Consider the following 16,477-nt stretch of genomic DNA (forward strand, 5'->3'; position numbering starts at 1 on the left):
AGGTAGTAAACCAAGTGATTATTCTGAGCTTAGCTTATTTCCTACTGTCTTTAACACCACTACCAATGAATAAACATTGGAAAAATAGATTAAACTTAGGTCACCTGTTTTTCATCACTTGCTGGTGACTCTGGGGAAACTTAGCAGCAAGATTTGGAGGAACTAGGAGATTAAGAAGATTCATTAAAATAAAGTTGGTAGATTATAGATTTTAATCCATTACTTTTGAAAGTTAAGAGATATTTTTATTAAGGGTGTACAACCCGTTCCTAAAATATCTGATAGCATTACATCTGTATGAACTTTTTCAATGACTTGTAACTGGAACAATATACTCTCAAACAAAAGAATCTAGACTTTTCTAGAAATGCAAAAGATCCCTAGTTGAATTGGTCTTAAGGTGAAACAGTGAGTGGGTAATGCATGGATGCTGATCCTGCCTCTCTTTGCCTGACATGTTCTAAGGCAGGAGTGGGGAACATCTGGCTGTTAGGCAGTATAATGCCCTCAAAATCATTTGGTCTGGCCCTGCCAAGGCATAGGGGTCAGTTAATTAAATATTTGACCAAATATAGCAGTCTAATTTTTAATTTGATAATTTTGTATGGCACTTGAATGGCGTTATAAATATCCAAATAGCTGTTAGCAGAAAAAAGGTTCCCCACCCCTGCAAGGGAGCGGCTAGATCAACAACTACTGGTTTCAGCCATTTCTGGAGGTGGCTGTAGCTGTTGATGTGAAAATGACTATGCCCTCTTCGTGTATGGCATAAGAATGACTGTTTTGAAGGACAGATAGGCCATAATACACTCCCAGGGATGAAGTGATGTACCAGACTCCTTCATTAAGGCATTCAATCTCTAATTTTTCTTCCCCTCTTTTTTATGTGCCATAGAGTGATTCTCATCAGTTCCGTGTCATGGCAGCTGTCCTTCGCCATTGTTTACTAATTGTAGGTCCAACTGAAGACAAAACAGAAGAGCTGCACAGGTAGGTAATCTCCAGTTCTTACTGTTTTTATGCATCTTAGTTGTTATAAGCACAAGGAAGTAAAAATATCATAATAAATCAGGTAACTGGTAGGTTAGAAATCATTACTAGGCTCTAAGGAGCAATTTTCATTGTCCCCTTTGACTTATAAACTGAGCTCCAACAATAGAAGAGAATTTGGCATTTTTTTGTTTGTTTGTTTGTTTTTTTATTTGTTGCATACAACAAGATAACCCAGAACAACTATAATAATAGCACACAGTTATGTGTGTGGCATTATGTTAAGTTCTTTATAAAGGTTAACTCCTTTTAATCATCATACCAGCCTTATGAGGTAGGTACTACTATTTTTTCTTCTCAATAGATGATAAAACAGGCATATAAAGATAAGCAATTTCTCCAAGATCATATATATCCTTAACTAGAGGCCTGATGCACAAAATTCATGCAAGAGTAGGCCTTCCTTTCCCCGGCTGCCAGCACCAGCTTCCATTCTGGCACCCAGGACCCGGGCTTCCCTCGCAGCCCAGCTTCGTCCAGAAGGATGTCCAGTCTAATTAGCATATTACGCTTTTATTATTATAGATAAGTGAAAGAGCTTGGATTTGAACCCTGCTTTTAATTACTACACTTTAATATGCTCACTAATTTCATTGTATTTACCAAAAAATATATCTTAAGCAATATAAATTATATTTTATAAACTGTAAGAATTGGATCTTGCCTGGCCGGCATGGCTCAGCGGTTGAGCGTCTACCTATGAACCAGGAGGTCACAGTTCGATTCCCAGTCAGGGCACATGCATGCCCAGATTGTGGGCTCGATCCCTAGTGTGGGGCATACAGGAGGCAACCGATCAGTGACTCTAATCATTGATGTTTCTATCTCTCCCTTTCCCTTCCTCTCTGAAATCAGTATATAAATATATATGTGTGTGTGTGTGTGTGTGTGTGTGTGTGTGTATATATATATATATTTATTTATTTATTTATATATTGAGAGAGAGAGAATTGAATCTGTCTCAAGTAATCCTATCTAATAATAGACAAACATGGTAATTGACTGTACCTTCGCTATGCCTCCCATAGGCTAATCAGCACAATATGCAAATTAACTGCCAACAAATATGGCGGCTAATTTGCATACTGCAGGCAGGGCTGGACAGCGCCATCCCGCCTGCCCTGCCGCCATCCGGGCCTGCTATCTGCGACCTGGGGCGGTGAGCGTCCATGTGCAACCCAACCCAGGGCAGCCGGGCGGTGCAGCGAAGGCTTGAAGGAGGCTCCGGCCGGAGCAGCAAAGGCTTGAAGGCAGCTCCGGCCAGAGCGAAGGCCTGGGTCCCGGGTGCCGGAGGAAAACCGGTGCTGGCAGCCAGGGGAAGGTAAGGCCTATTGCACGAATCTCTTCGTGCAACAGGCCTCTAGTAATATATAAAAAATAGTTAATGTAAAGTTTTATGACTTGCCTGTTAGAGTATTAATGGACTACTATTGAAATTTATCATTCTCTGAGAACAAATGAATAATAGTAATGCATTTTTCTAGTACTCTTTCTGTTCAAGATCAGATTTGCAGTAACAAGACTTCTGACTTTAACATGAAACTGCTCATGGTGCTTAATAAGAATGCAATTGGCCTTTTAAACAATTTAAATAAATTTAAATCTGCAAAAAAGGAACTTTGGCATTACCTCTGCTTGACAAATAAATTTGAAAGTTGGGTTCTTAATAGTAGAAATTGCCTTTGAACACTTATAATATTCTGTTTTCCAAAGTATGGCTTAATTGTTATTTTTTCAAGCAAATCCACCTTTTTTTGTTACAATTGGCAATTTACCATTTGATATTGTAATGAGTTTTTTGGTAGGTTATCTTTATGTACTGTATCCTGCAAGTATGCAAAAGATAGTGTCTTTGTTACCATTGAAAAGTGTAATTTTTTATCCAGCTACAGATCAAAAGTTCCTTCAATTTTCTTGAGACTGTGCCTTTAAAAAATAATCAGATAACTGCAATAAATCATATTCTCTAAAAAGATTTTATTGAGCATTTTTCTTAACGTAATTTTTTTTATAATCAAGAGGCATTAGAAATGTAGATACTAAAACTAAAAGAAAATGGGGTTTATAAGCCCAGGAGTAAATTGATTTTTTTTTTTTAAATCAGATATGAGTTAAAGAACATTCATAGAAAGATGTGAGAACATTAAATACGAAGTGTATTAAAAGTCATTGTTACACTAATCACAAAAACATTGCTAAGGATTTCTCTGAAGAATGAATTTAATATTTGAACATAGTACCTGGTATCCATCAAAATAGAGCAAAACTATAGAGTTTTTTTAAATCAGATTTTTAAAAGTGTAATCGGATTTCTTTATTTTCCTTCCTGAGAGTTGCTTTAAATATTATTTTTCTTAAATTAGTTTAAAATATATTTTTCTTCAAATTTGCTTTTATCTTAAAAGTTGCTTTGATAAACTATCTATAAACTACACTGTAAATAAAAAGGGCTTTCCCTAGAGCAGGGGAGGGGGAACTTTTTTTTTCTGCCAAGGGCCATTTGGATATTTATAACATCATTCAAGGGCCATACAACATTATCAACCTAAAAATTAGCCTGCTATATTTGGTCAAACATTTAACTGACCCCTAATGCCTTGGCAGGGCCAGACCAGATGATTTTGAGGGCCTTACACTGCCTAAGAGCCTGTTGTTCCCCACCCCTACCCTAGAGCCAGTATAGAATTTACCAGTATAGAATCCTCAGAGGCTTTCCTGGAAGATTGAGGTTGCTGCTGACTTGGCAGTTTGTCTGGAGTGGCCCTGCATATCCCTTAATCGGAATTTAAAGTGATTATTCTAGCAGTAATGAATCTAGGCTAATTCACTTAATACAGGAAAACTGCATCAACTTCAAAGGGCTATTCTAGGAGGCTTACTAGAGTTGTAATGTCTACTAAATTCTGCTCATTTGTAGTGATCCTGAAAACATTTTGTGTGTGTGTATAAGACATAAGTTTAAGGGGAAAAAATACTGTTTCAAAGTAACATCTCACTCCATTTTTAAAGTTATTTTCTAAGGGTGTGTTGTTTTTTTGACACTCATTTGTTTTAAGGTAAAATGTAATGAAATAGGTAAACCTGAATGGCATAGTGTATGGTTATATATTATTATCAAACTCAAAGGGTTACAATAATGATTAAATGAGAAATAAATAAAGAACTCTGTCCCTGGCACTGAGTAAGATCTTAGTAACTGGGGAGTAGTTGCACCCATCACCATGATAGTACTACTTCTAGTACTATTATAATAAGCACATTGGCTTTTAAAGCCAATATTTAGTTCCAGATCTCTTTTTAAAAATTGTTTCTTGATTTTGATATTTTGTTTTTGAACTTATTTCTGTGTTTATCCTGTAATTGTGTAGAGAAATGTTTTCTGTTAATCTAAGTTTTTCTCAAGCCATGTATGTTTTATGAAACATGCATGTCAGGAGTCTATTAAGGTGCTGTAGGAGATGAGTGAGTTAGAAGATGGCTTCGCAGCAACTTTTTCTGATATGTTATCTCTGTAAGACAGTGCTTTACCCCCTCCGCCCTCCCCAGAGAAATCAAGGGGTCATGAACATAGAGATAAAATGAGTTAGCTTACAGTAACAGCTGACTTGACCTTTATTTCCACTAATCAGCATCTTAGTTATTAAAATCTGTATTATATTTCATTTCTTACTTACAGTAACAAGCAAATTGTTGGTATGATCCACCTTCTTTGCTACATTAAAGGACAGCCTAGTTCTGTTATCTCTGCCTGAAAGTATTTTTAGCCCTCTTGTCCATAATCAATAAGCTTGTGCATTAACACTTAGCCAAAAAAAGTTGCATGTGGATGTGGTTGTGGTTGTGGTTGTGGTTTTATTTTAGAGAGAAGGGGTAAGATAAGATGGCCTATCCACTGGAGAGGAGAAAAAAAGAAGGGAAAAGGGCAAGATCTGATTTAATATCATTTAGCCTCTCAGTCTAATTTCTTTCACTCAACACATTGGCGTCTACAATGCTTTTTCTGTTGTTTCTTTTAGACCAATCCATTTTATTTCATATACTAGAGGCCCGGTGCACGGATTTGTGCACTGGGCGGGTTCTCTCGGCCTGGCCTGTGGGGATCGGGCCAAGGCTGGCTCTCCAACATCCCTGAGGGGTCCCGGATTGTGAGAGGGCACAGGCTAGGCCGGGGAGGGACTACGGAGGGCTTCAGGGCGTGTCCGGCTCGTCTTGCTCAGTCCTGATCGGCTGGACCCCAGCAGCAAGCTAACCTACCAGTCAGAGTGTCTGCCCCCTGGTGGTCAGTGTGCATTATAGTGACTGGTTGAACGGTTGAAAGAACTGTCGGACACTTAACATATTAGGCTTTTATTATATAGGATTGAAGGGGACAATTTAATACCTAGTGACACCTCATTACAATGCTAAGCATAATGTCTTTTTTCCCCCAGCTTTATCTATATATATGAAAGCCTAAGCAACCGTTTGACCAATAGCTATGACGCGCACTAACCACCAGTGGGCAGTCGCTCAACGCACAAGCATGGAAACATGGAACAGACTGATGAATCTCAGAGGGAAAGGGAGAGGAAGGAGGGCAGGAACAGATTAACCAAAGATCTTATATGCCTACGGGGGTGGGGCCAGCCGGCCAACCTCCCACGGCCCCTCCCCTCAGCCAGCCCCGCCCCTTATCGGCCTCTCACACACCAATCAGCCTGTGGCCCCTCCCCCAGGCAGCTCTGCCCCCGATTGCCCCCCCCCACTCTGATCAGGGGCATGGCCCCTCCCCCAGGCTGCTGGCCCCCGATCAGCCCCCCACCCCAATTGGGGATGGGGCCTGCCAGCTTATCGTTAGCTAAGCATAATTTATACATGACAGACTTAATACATGTTTGAAAATTGGATGATTTCATTTTGGCTTATATTTATTAACTGAGTACTTACTATGTGTTAGGCACTGTATTGAGCTCTAGGGCAACAAAGATGAATATAGTACAGTCTGTGTTCTCTAGGGCTCCCCAACTAGGAGATAAAACAGACTCATAAGTAAATAAGTGCATGCTCTGGCCGGCTCAGTTGGTTGAGCCCTGTCCTGTACACCAGAAGATGGTGGGTTCGATTCCCAGTCAGGGCACATACCTAGGTTGCAGGTTTGATCCCTGGTTGGAGTGAGTATGAGGAGCAATCAATTTCTCTCTCTCTCTCTCTCTCTCTCTCTCTCTCTCTCTCTCTCTCAAAAAAAAAAAAAAAAAAGGCAATTTTTTTTTATGATTATTGAGAGTTTACTTTGGAAAGATCGGGGAAAGAGGGTTTATTTTTGTTGTTGACAGCATTAAAATTCTTAGTTATTTCACCTGATTTTCACTGTTAATAACAGTTATCTAGGTGAACAGATATTTTCTGAACCACATAGCTGATCCTTGAAGGACTTGACTCCACAGTGCGTATCTGGAGGAACATAGAGTCTAAATGGGGAGACAAGGCATAAGTATTATGAAAAGTTAAATAACAGTTCAAGACAAGAATAGAAGAGATATCAGAAGATAGTTTTGAGTAACCTCTCAGTAAATTAATTATCCAAATAGTAATTGCTAATAGAATTCAAAGGAGAAATTCACTATGGTCTAGTCTAGTGTGGTAAGGGAACTCTTCCTCATTCATACTGTACCTGTTCTCCATCCTCATCCAGGCCTCTGGTCCCCTGGTGATTCCGTTTTCTCCTGTATCCCCTGTATAGGTTTACTCTCTTCCCTCTCTGTTCTAAAGCATTGGTTCATCATCTCAGTCTACCATGCTTCAAGCCCAGACCTGTCAGACCACCTTCTTTCTCCACTTCTAAATTCAGGCTGCTCAGTCCTGTGGGAAAGTTTACCTAACCAGTCAGCGTGGTTCATCCTCTTCACTGCACAGAGTTGTTTTTCAAAAAGCAAATCTCTGCTTAGAATACCCTCATGGCATACTTTACAATTAAACAAACAAACAAAAAGAGCAAATTTCTTTTGTCACTATGCACTTATTAATGATCTGCAGTTGCATCGACTCCTTTGCCAGCACAATTCTGGTATAAGGTAATCAGTAACCCATATCTCATCATAGCAGTCCCCTTTATAATCTCCCAACCCCACTTCACACATACACTTTTCTGCTCTTGCTTTCTACTAAGGCCCCTCATTTAAGGCCTTGTCCTTTGCCTTAGACATAGAGACCTGTGTTCCATTTCCCACAAATGCCATATATTCTCTTTCTTTTAGATGTTGCTGTTCCCTCCTATAGTGCAATCTCTCTACTGTTCTAAAGCTCCTTAATAGGTGCCATTTACTATGTGCTAAACAGAGTGCTTTATATGCCTTTCTTCACTTAATCCTCATATCAACCTAGTGGAATAAATTTATTTCCCTTTACGTTAGAGATACGGACACCAAGGCCTAGAAGAGGTCGTGTAAGGCACACTTTTATTAAGAGCAACCTAGAATTCAGCCTATTGCTCTACAAATTGTTATGCTGCCTTCTTTTAGGAAAATGAGTATTTTTTTAATTTATTTTTCTATATTTAGTACCTAGTAAAAGGCATAGGAAATATTTGTTGAGGATGAAGTGAGTTTTGAGCTAGTCTTAAGGAATGAGAATTTTCCAGGTAGGAGAAATCATAGACAAATAGAGAAATAGAGAACAATGACCAGGTCACTGTGGGTTTAAAGGTACACTATGCTGAGAGCAGTATTCAGGTGTCTTTCTAGCCATAATTATCCAAGTTTTCTTCCAAGGCTTCTCTGTCTGTGCCTGCTCCAGTGTTCTCTTGCCCTGCAAAAATTTCCTCCAGGTACCAGCTGAATCATCTGTTATCATCTCTTGAATCCAATCTGCTCAGGCTTTAGTTCTGCTATTGCACCACAATGGCTATTACTGAGGTCACTGGTGACTTTTGTATTGCTAAATCCAGTAGACATTTCTCAGTTATCTTCTTAATCTGTCCACATCATTTGTCACGAGTGACTCCAGTCTTAAATACTTTTTTCCAGGATGCCATACTGTCTTGGTTTTCCTCCTACCTCACTAGTTGTAATTTCTTCCTCTACTACTCAGCCTCTGGATGATAGAGTGCCCCAGGCTCAGTCCTCATAAGGTTTTGTTGTTTTTATTTGTGTGTGTTTTTCTTTCAATCTACACTCACTCCCTTACTGATCCAATCCAATCTTCTATCTGTAAATACCATCTACACCAAGCATGTCAAACTCAAAGGCTAACATGGGCCGTATAAACAAGGTTTAAGTTTATGTGGGCCACAAAAAAACAAAAGCTTCAATTTTCATAGAAACGTAGGTTTATTTCGATAGAGACATGCTGAGTACAAAGGGCTGAAATAAATGAGTTATCAGTAACATAAAATAACAGAACATTTTAATAAAAATTAATATTTTTTCTTGAACATTAACTTACCAGACACTGCATAACTGCACAAATTAATAAGCGTAACGCAAATAAACCTATTTTTCTTGTTCTCTGAAAGCTAAATATTACCTGTTGAGCACACCAAACAAGTCAGTTCAAGACTAATGATGTGGCAATCGACTGCTAAAATATTCGCTGCTAGTATTAGTGGAGAGAAATGGTGCGCCTGCACGTAAGGTGTGTAAAGGAAATGAATGCAACACGATTATAGTAATCAGTCATTAATGAACGTTGTAGTTAGTTATTAAAAATTATGTATAACAGGATATTGTAAAAATTAAGTCATGAAATTTTCATTAAAATGTTTCTTACATACCATTATATTGGCTGGGCTGCAAAAATACTCGCTCTGGGCCGTGAGTTTGACATGCTTGATCTACATGCTAATGACTCCTCAGTTTATATCTCTAATCCAAATCTCTCTCCCTGAACTTGACTCTTATAGCTAACTTCCTACTAATATCTCCACTAGGAAGTCTAGTAGACATCCCAAATTTAATATATTCAAAATTAAACTCTTAACCTTCCCCTAAAAATGTGCTTCTCCTATGGTGTTTCCCATTTCAATTTATGGTAAGTCCAGCTTTCCACTTGCTAAAGCTAGAACCTGGGATTCTTACACTCTGCATTAGCCTATCAGGAAATCCTTCAAAATGTATCCCAATCTGACCACTTCACTGTTATCCCTCTGTGCACTCACCTGAATTATTATGTAACACCATAACTGGTCCTCCTCAGCTTTGATGTCCTACCTCCTGTTCTCAACGCAGGAGCCAGAGCTACCTCCTGTTCACAAAGCAGGAGCCAGAGTTAGGGTATATCACGGTGCAAACCCTGCAGTGGCTCCCCACTACACTCAGAATAAAAACTAAAGTTATAAAAGCCTGCAAGACCAATCTGAACCCCTGTTATCTGTATGATCTTCTGTCCTACTCCTCTTCTGAGCCTGGTGGTTCAACCACACCAACTTCTTTGCAATTCAGATGTCTCACTGCTCCTGTCCAGGGGCCTTTGCTCTTGCTCTTTCTTCTTCCTGGAAAGCTCTTTCCCAGAGGGCTCATGGCTGACTCCCTAACTTCCTTTAAATTTTTGCTTAAATGACACCATCTCTGTGACGTCTGCCTTAACCATTATAACCCTTTATCCTGGGCTATCTTACCCTCCTGGGTTTTCCTTCCAGACCACTTAATTACCTTCTGTTCAGTGAACTTACCTGTTTTGTTTACTTAACTGTTCTCTCCATGCTGGAAAATAAACTCCATAAGGGCAGGGATTTGTCTCTGTTTTCTTCATAATGCCTGCCTGAAGCATTGCCTAGCACATGTAATTAATAAATACTGAATTGAGTTAAAGTAAACTTAGATATTTATGTCTGAAAATCTTTGGGAGATCTCAAGGTTCACTTGAGTAGATTTTCCAGCCATGATAAAGATATGTGAGCCCCAAACATAAAGAACTCTCATTTGACCAGGAAGATTTAACAGCTGTAGGTCTACATGCACTGTTATCATACTCCTTAATGTCATTTGGTATTAAATTTATGTTTAGTCCAGTGACTTATATAGGACTGGATTTTAGATTGCCTTCCCTCCCATAAAACTAACAAGGCTTTAATCAGGGCATTAAGGATCTCTAAATAGTCCTTGCTTTTAAATCTGCATATCAGGAGGGGGCTGGGAGCATGAGTGGGAGGATGTCATGTCCCAGTGATTAATGATCTCTAGGAAGCTGAAAAGGGGAGAGTAATATACACAGTATTTCTACCCCCTGGAGTAGGAATGCAAACACCATTGTGTGGATCTGTGCATAGTCACTGACTTCCTGGTAGCTGGAGAATTTCATACACTCTTCTACCACAAATAAAACTGTCAGAGAAGTGACAGAGCTCAAAAAGCTGGCCTTCCTTACTTAAAAAGAATAGCTCAAACACAGTGAGCCAGAAAATTAATTTTGTAGTTGTTTGGGAACCCAGTTGTTTAATAAGAAATGAGAAAATGGGAACTTTTCTTGAAAAGCCTAAAACCTCCAAATATTTGTTGAATCAAATTCTACATTTGGTTTCTTAAACTTACCAAATTCCTGGAACCTTCTTATTTTAAATGAATTTAAAGGGAAACATTCCTTTGTAAGGAAATGCAGTGTCTTAAACTGTTCAGTGTGGTTTCTATGGAAGATTCGGAGAATTATACTATTGATGGACTCTGGAGCCAATTGCCCTAATGTGTTTTTTAAAAAAACAAACCTAACATTTCAGAATGGTTGGTACAGTTTTAGAAAGTAATTCTAAAGTAAAGTTCTTCTGTTTATTTTAATCCTAGTGAATGTATGATATTTAATAACAGTTCCCAAATGTTTAAGTCAGAAGCAAAACATTTTTAACTATAGATAAGGAACTCCAGATGTTTGCAAAATTTTTTTAAAGTTTGTGAGGAAAGCATTTTATTTAAACTACTTGTGGTTATTTACAGATAACCAAAATTAGGTGATTTGTTTAATAGTAATGGTAGTAGCAGCAGCAGCAGCAGCAGCTATAGTCGATTTTTAGTGGGGACAATGAAATAACTTGTATTTTACCAGGAACCATTCATTCTTAGGACTTGTTAAATTATTTTTGTTCTTGACTCAAAAATTTTAATACCTTGACTAATTACCATTCATTGTTCTGCATTGTCTAATTTTTAAACTTTGATTTCTTATGAAATTTTCCATATTATAAAAAGAAAGAGAATACTCATTCTGTGGGAAATAGAGCCACACTTCAGGGTAAAGGAGAGGAAAAAAAATCCTTGTATTTTATTTCTGTTTTGATGTTGTTTATTTTGTTTTATTCTTGAGAGTGTCACTGTAGTCTAAATTAAAAGAAACTACTGTGGTCTAAATTAAGACAGCATCAAATAGATTAAGCTCTGAATTTGGTTTCCAAGTGGTTAGACTTTTAAATTGCATTTGCAAGAGTTTATTTTTAGTCAGGATGTGGCTATTTTTAGATCTGCTTCTCTGTCACTAGGAAATGTAATGCCTGTCTTTCCATTGTTGTTTATCAGGAAGTTCTGAGACACAGGTTTATAAGGTCCAGTTAGCACAGAACACCGCTTCTCCTTTTAGATGAAAGAATATGAAATCGTGCATGAAGGAAACTATGTTAATTGAGAACATGTCTAATTTTTAAATTTTTAGTGTCATTTTAATCTCTTGTATACTGAGCAACAGTGCCAGATTTTTAGGGAATACCAAAAGATATAAGGTTTGAGTTCCCCCTGCTGGTGTGCATTCCAGGCTTTTGCATTCATTAACATATAGCAGAAAGGCCTACCTTGGTCGTGGTCGGCAAACTGCAGCTCGAGAGCCACATGCGGCTTTTGATCCCTTGAGTGTGGCTCTTCCTAAGCCTTAGGAGTACCCTAATTAAGTTAATAACAATGTACCTACCTATATAGTGTAAGTTTAAAAAATTAGGCTCTCCAAAGAAATTTCAGTTGTACTGTTGATGTTTGGCTCTGTTGACTAATGAGTTTGCTGACCACTGTCCTAGGCCAGTGGTCGGCAAACTGCGGCTCGAAAGCCACATGCGGCTCTTTGGCCCCTTAAGTGTGGCTCTTCCACAAAATACCGACTTCTGCGCATGGGCCACGAAGTTTCAATTGAACTGTACATGTGCACTTGCACGTGGTATTTTGTGGAAGAGCCACACTCAAGGGTCCAAAGAGCCACATGTGGCTCACGAGCCGCAGTTTGCCTACCACTGGCTAGGCAATATAGAAAATTGCTGTGTTGGCCTTTTTTAAAAAAGACCAGTGATGAGAGTGCAAGAAAAATCACCATTACCCATTTTCTGCAAATGTCTTACAAAAAAATGGGATGATCTAAAAATTGTATTTTTTACATCTAGAAAGAACAAACTTAATCTTATAATATTTGATTTTTAATGTTGTTGCCTCCGTGATAAGCTGCTTATATACAGTGCTTTTCAAATGCTTTATGTTGTAATCTAAGGAATAATAAAACACCAGTGTATCCACAAAAGGATTGAAAACCCCAAGGAGAAAATGCAAAGGCAGCATTGGTCATAATAAAATGGAAGACTGGTGTTAAAGCTCACTAATTCCTATTTTAGCACTTCAGAAAGTGACATGACATCATGTGATTGTGTGTCCATTTAACATCTGTTCTTTCTAGTTTGTCTTATGTGTATTTGAAACAGTTCTCTTTATTTTCTATCTCTTAATAAACGCAAGTAATATTAAAGGCTATTTTGAAAAAGAAAAATTTTAATTGACTCCTAAAAGTCATTTCTGAACTTGTTATTGTGTTTGTATTTTAAAGGACTATTCAATCAAATTAAAACATTGTATTTTTAAATTGCTTTTCAGCAATGCAGTCAACCTTTTAAGCAATGTTCCGGTCTCTTGTTTGGACGTTCTCATTTGTCCATTAACACATGAAGAAACAACCCACGAGGCAACGACTCTAGATGAACTGCCCGGTGATAAAACAGCTGAGAAAGAAACAGTTTTGAAAAACAATACCATGGTATACAATGGTATGAATATGGAGGCCATTCATGTTTTACTCAGTTTTATGGAGAAGAGAATAGACAAGGTAAGGCTGATAAAATGGAGGCCTTGGGAAAATGCTTATAAAGAATGTAAATGTGCCATACATACAAACATCGCAGGACATGATTTTTAAATCTAAGCTTTTCAAAATAGCTGATGCCTTGCATAATTATTTGTACTCTGGAAAGCACTTTGTTCCAATATATGATAAATTGATGAAACAGAGTGAATTTATTTCTTTAAAGCTGAAAATTGTGTTGCTGCAACACCAAAATTATGACTAGTGCCTAAAAACAAAGGAAAAATTACTTTTCTATATAGGTGTTTTGTAAATCCTAGAAATAAAAATTATCGCCTCCCTAAAAAACTTAATAATAAACGCATTCTATACTATCTAAAAGACATCCTTAAAAGAAAAATCACCACCTTTCCATTTGTTGTGAGTTGCTTATTTTCTCTCATCTATCACTTGCTTTGTCAGGTAACTATATTGAAGGGCAGCAAGGTAGTTTGGTGGGTCATCAAAGCCTTTGCCTCACCTAAGCTCATTGGTTAAGCCAGCGAGGATCCTACAAAAAGTAGCAAAATTCAGGAAGGATAAAAGTAATCCTTAGTAAACATGAAGCTAATTGATGAAATCATGGAAATATCGTTAGGAAAATAATTTTTTAAATGGTTTTTAAAGCTTGGGTAGCATAAAATGTTCCCCCCTCAAAAAGGAGTATTATAACATGCTCAGTTATATGGAGGAAAGTAACACTATTAGTAACTACACTAATGTAGCATGTATGGCTTTTTTTTCTAGGGAAGCAGCTACAGAGAGGGCCTAACTCCAGTTCTCAGCTTATTAACAGAATGCTCCCGAGCCCATCGAAACATCAGAAAATATCTCAAAGATCAGGTAACTGCTTAATGCACATAACAACTTAAAGTTAATTTTCTTTGTTTTGTTTTTTAAACATAGAATGAATGAGTTGAATTCTCTCATAATTTTTTTCTCTTTTCACAAGGTCAGAAACTCAGAAAAGTTTGTATTAATCTTTGAAATCTCCCTAATCCAGAAATAAGTGATCCTGTGTATTTTTTGTCATTTATTCATTTATTCAACAAATATTCATTGAAATCTATTATATGCTGTGTTCTAAGCATTGTTCTAAGCATTGAAATACAAATAAAGTCTTCGCCATGTGGGGTTTACCTTATAGTGGGGGGACAAAAAGTAAATATATATATATATATATATATATATATATATATATATGAATGACATAATGGCAAGTAGTGATAAGTGTTCTGAAGTTAGGTACAGCAGGGGAAAGGGAGACCTAGGGGAATGAGGGAAGGCCTCCCTGAGGAAATGAAATTTGAGCAGAAACTTGATAAGTAGGAAAAGGATCTCTGAAAATATTCTGGAAGAAGAGTGTACCAGAGAGAACAAGTTCAGAGTCCGTAAGAAGAGAGGATGCTTTGGAATGCTTAAGGAAAAGCAAGCTAGATAAGTGTGCAAGGGGAAAGGGGGAGAGTGATGGACGAAGTAAAAGTGATAAACAAGAACTAAATAACGTAAGAGTGTATAGGACCTTTCATTCTTTTTAAGTGAAATGGGAAAGCATTGGACCATTTGGAGTAAGGGAATGATGTGACCTCATTTATATTTAAAGATAACTCTGGCTACTGTATGTAGGATAGACTAGAAGAGTATGAGTAGATGTGAGGATACTAGCCCAAAGAGAACTGATGATGAAGGTTTGAAGTAGGATGTTAGGAGTTAGAGATCATAGTAAGAAATCATCTTTTTGCCCAGCAGGTGTGGCTCAGAGGTTGAGCGTCAACCTATGAACCAGGAGATCACAGTTCGATTCCCAGTGAGGGCACATGTCCTGGTTGCGGGCTTGATCCCCAGTAAAGAGCATGCAGGAGGCAGCTGATCAATGATTCTCCCTCATCATCGCTGTTTCAATATCTCTCTCCCTCTCCATTCTTCTCTGAAAGCAATAAAAATAATATTTTTTAAAAAGAAAGAAATCTTTCCATCACTTCATCTGTACCACCATATCTTTTGTCTTCCCCTCTATCGCATGGTTGAATTGTCCCTGCTTTCTTCTGTGGCCAGCCTCTGTGCTTTTATCCTGAATCCCTTTCCCTCTCACCTTCTCAAGAACTTTGCTCCTGCATTTAGTTCCTCTCTTTCTTCTTACACTGATATTTTTTTTAATGTACTCAATCATTTTTGTCTGCATCCAAATACATCTTCTATTATAACAGCAAAAGAAACCCTCCCTTAATCCCACTTCGCAAGTTGCCTCCCCATTTATCTGCTCTTCTTTGTGCAGAGTTCCTCAGAAGAGTTTTCTATACTCTGTCTTTTCTTTTTACTCATCTTTGATCTCATTCAGCATCATGATTTTGAAAACCATCTAAATACTTATGACTCCCAAATTGCTATCTCCAGCCCTGACCTATCCTCTAAGCTCCAGACTTAAATAACAAACTGCCTACTCATCTCCTCCCATTGGATGTGTAGTAAAAATCTTAAGTTTAACATATCCCAAACTAATCTCCTGATTTCCCACCCTGTTTCTTCTCTTTCTTTACACATTACAGTACATGGTACCACCAGTCACTTACTTGTTTATTTATTGCCATATAGGATATCTCCTAATAAATATACCAGGTTGATTTTCCCCCTGTATGTTTATGGTCAAGATTTAGTAAGCACTTTGACTATGTATAGAGCACATTAATAGTTATTGCTGATGAGGAAGTAGAGAGTCTATCTTTGAGGGATTTGCAGTCTATTGGAGTAAGAGAGAGGTATCATGAGAGCATAAATAATCACTTAAGCAAAATAAACTACTTAATTAATGAATTAAGGTCATTTCCAACTTTGACTATGGTAAGACATTCTACCATGACTAGGAGGACTTGATGAAGAAGAATAAATGAAAATTCAGTTTTATACATTTCAGCTTTTTCACATAGGAAATCCAGTTATAACTAAGCTATTTAGATTTTCTATCTATAACCAAGACAGCCAAAAAAAATCTATTTGTTAAACAGCTCCTTTATATGAAAGCCTTGGGTTACACATGTATATTCAAAAGATTATGAGGCCCACCCCTTGTTCTCAAAGAAACACTACAGTATAGATAAAGTAAAAGTTAACTAAAGACACAAGGCACAATACAAAAATCCACTTTTCCTTCTAAGGAAGATGGACTATAATCTATGATGTTCGAGAAAGGTAGAACTTAAAGGAACAGATGATTAACTTTGATAATATTGTAAATGGAACCATGCTTAATTAATTATTATGCCCTACAGTTAGTGCCTGATTAAATCCTACTCATGCATACCCAAAGGAAATTGGTCTTGAGTATTCTGTATTTGAGCGGGTAGAAAAAGAACAGTTACAGATGGTAGAAAATTACTGATCCAGG

At 37.7% G+C, this 16,477-nt stretch overlaps 1 protein-coding gene across 11 annotated transcripts in view; it reads left to right on the top strand.

The window, feature by feature from the left end:
* Positions 1–16,477, top strand: part of RIC8B (RIC8 guanine nucleotide exchange factor B) — a 109,589-nt gene that overhangs the window by 48,291 nt on the left and 44,821 nt on the right. For all 11 annotated transcript variants that reach the window (XR_004965866.1, XR_004965869.1, XR_004965870.1 and 8 more), the window contains exons 4-6: positions 896–990; positions 12,852–13,080; positions 13,843–13,938. Coding sequence is in view for 6 of the 11 variants with exons in the window: in XM_036298005.1 (XP_036153898.1) it covers positions 896–990; positions 12,852–13,080; positions 13,843–13,938 (420 nt within the window). In the remaining 5 variants the exon portion in view is untranslated. The remainder of the gene's footprint in view (positions 1–895; positions 991–12,851; positions 13,081–13,842; positions 13,939–16,477) is intronic.

Source organism: Myotis myotis, unplaced genomic scaffold (genome assembly GCF_014108235.1).
Source record: "Myotis myotis isolate mMyoMyo1 unplaced genomic scaffold, mMyoMyo1.p scaffold_m19_p_3, whole genome shotgun sequence".
Classification (NCBI taxonomy): domain Eukaryota; kingdom Metazoa; phylum Chordata; class Mammalia; order Chiroptera; family Vespertilionidae; genus Myotis; species Myotis myotis.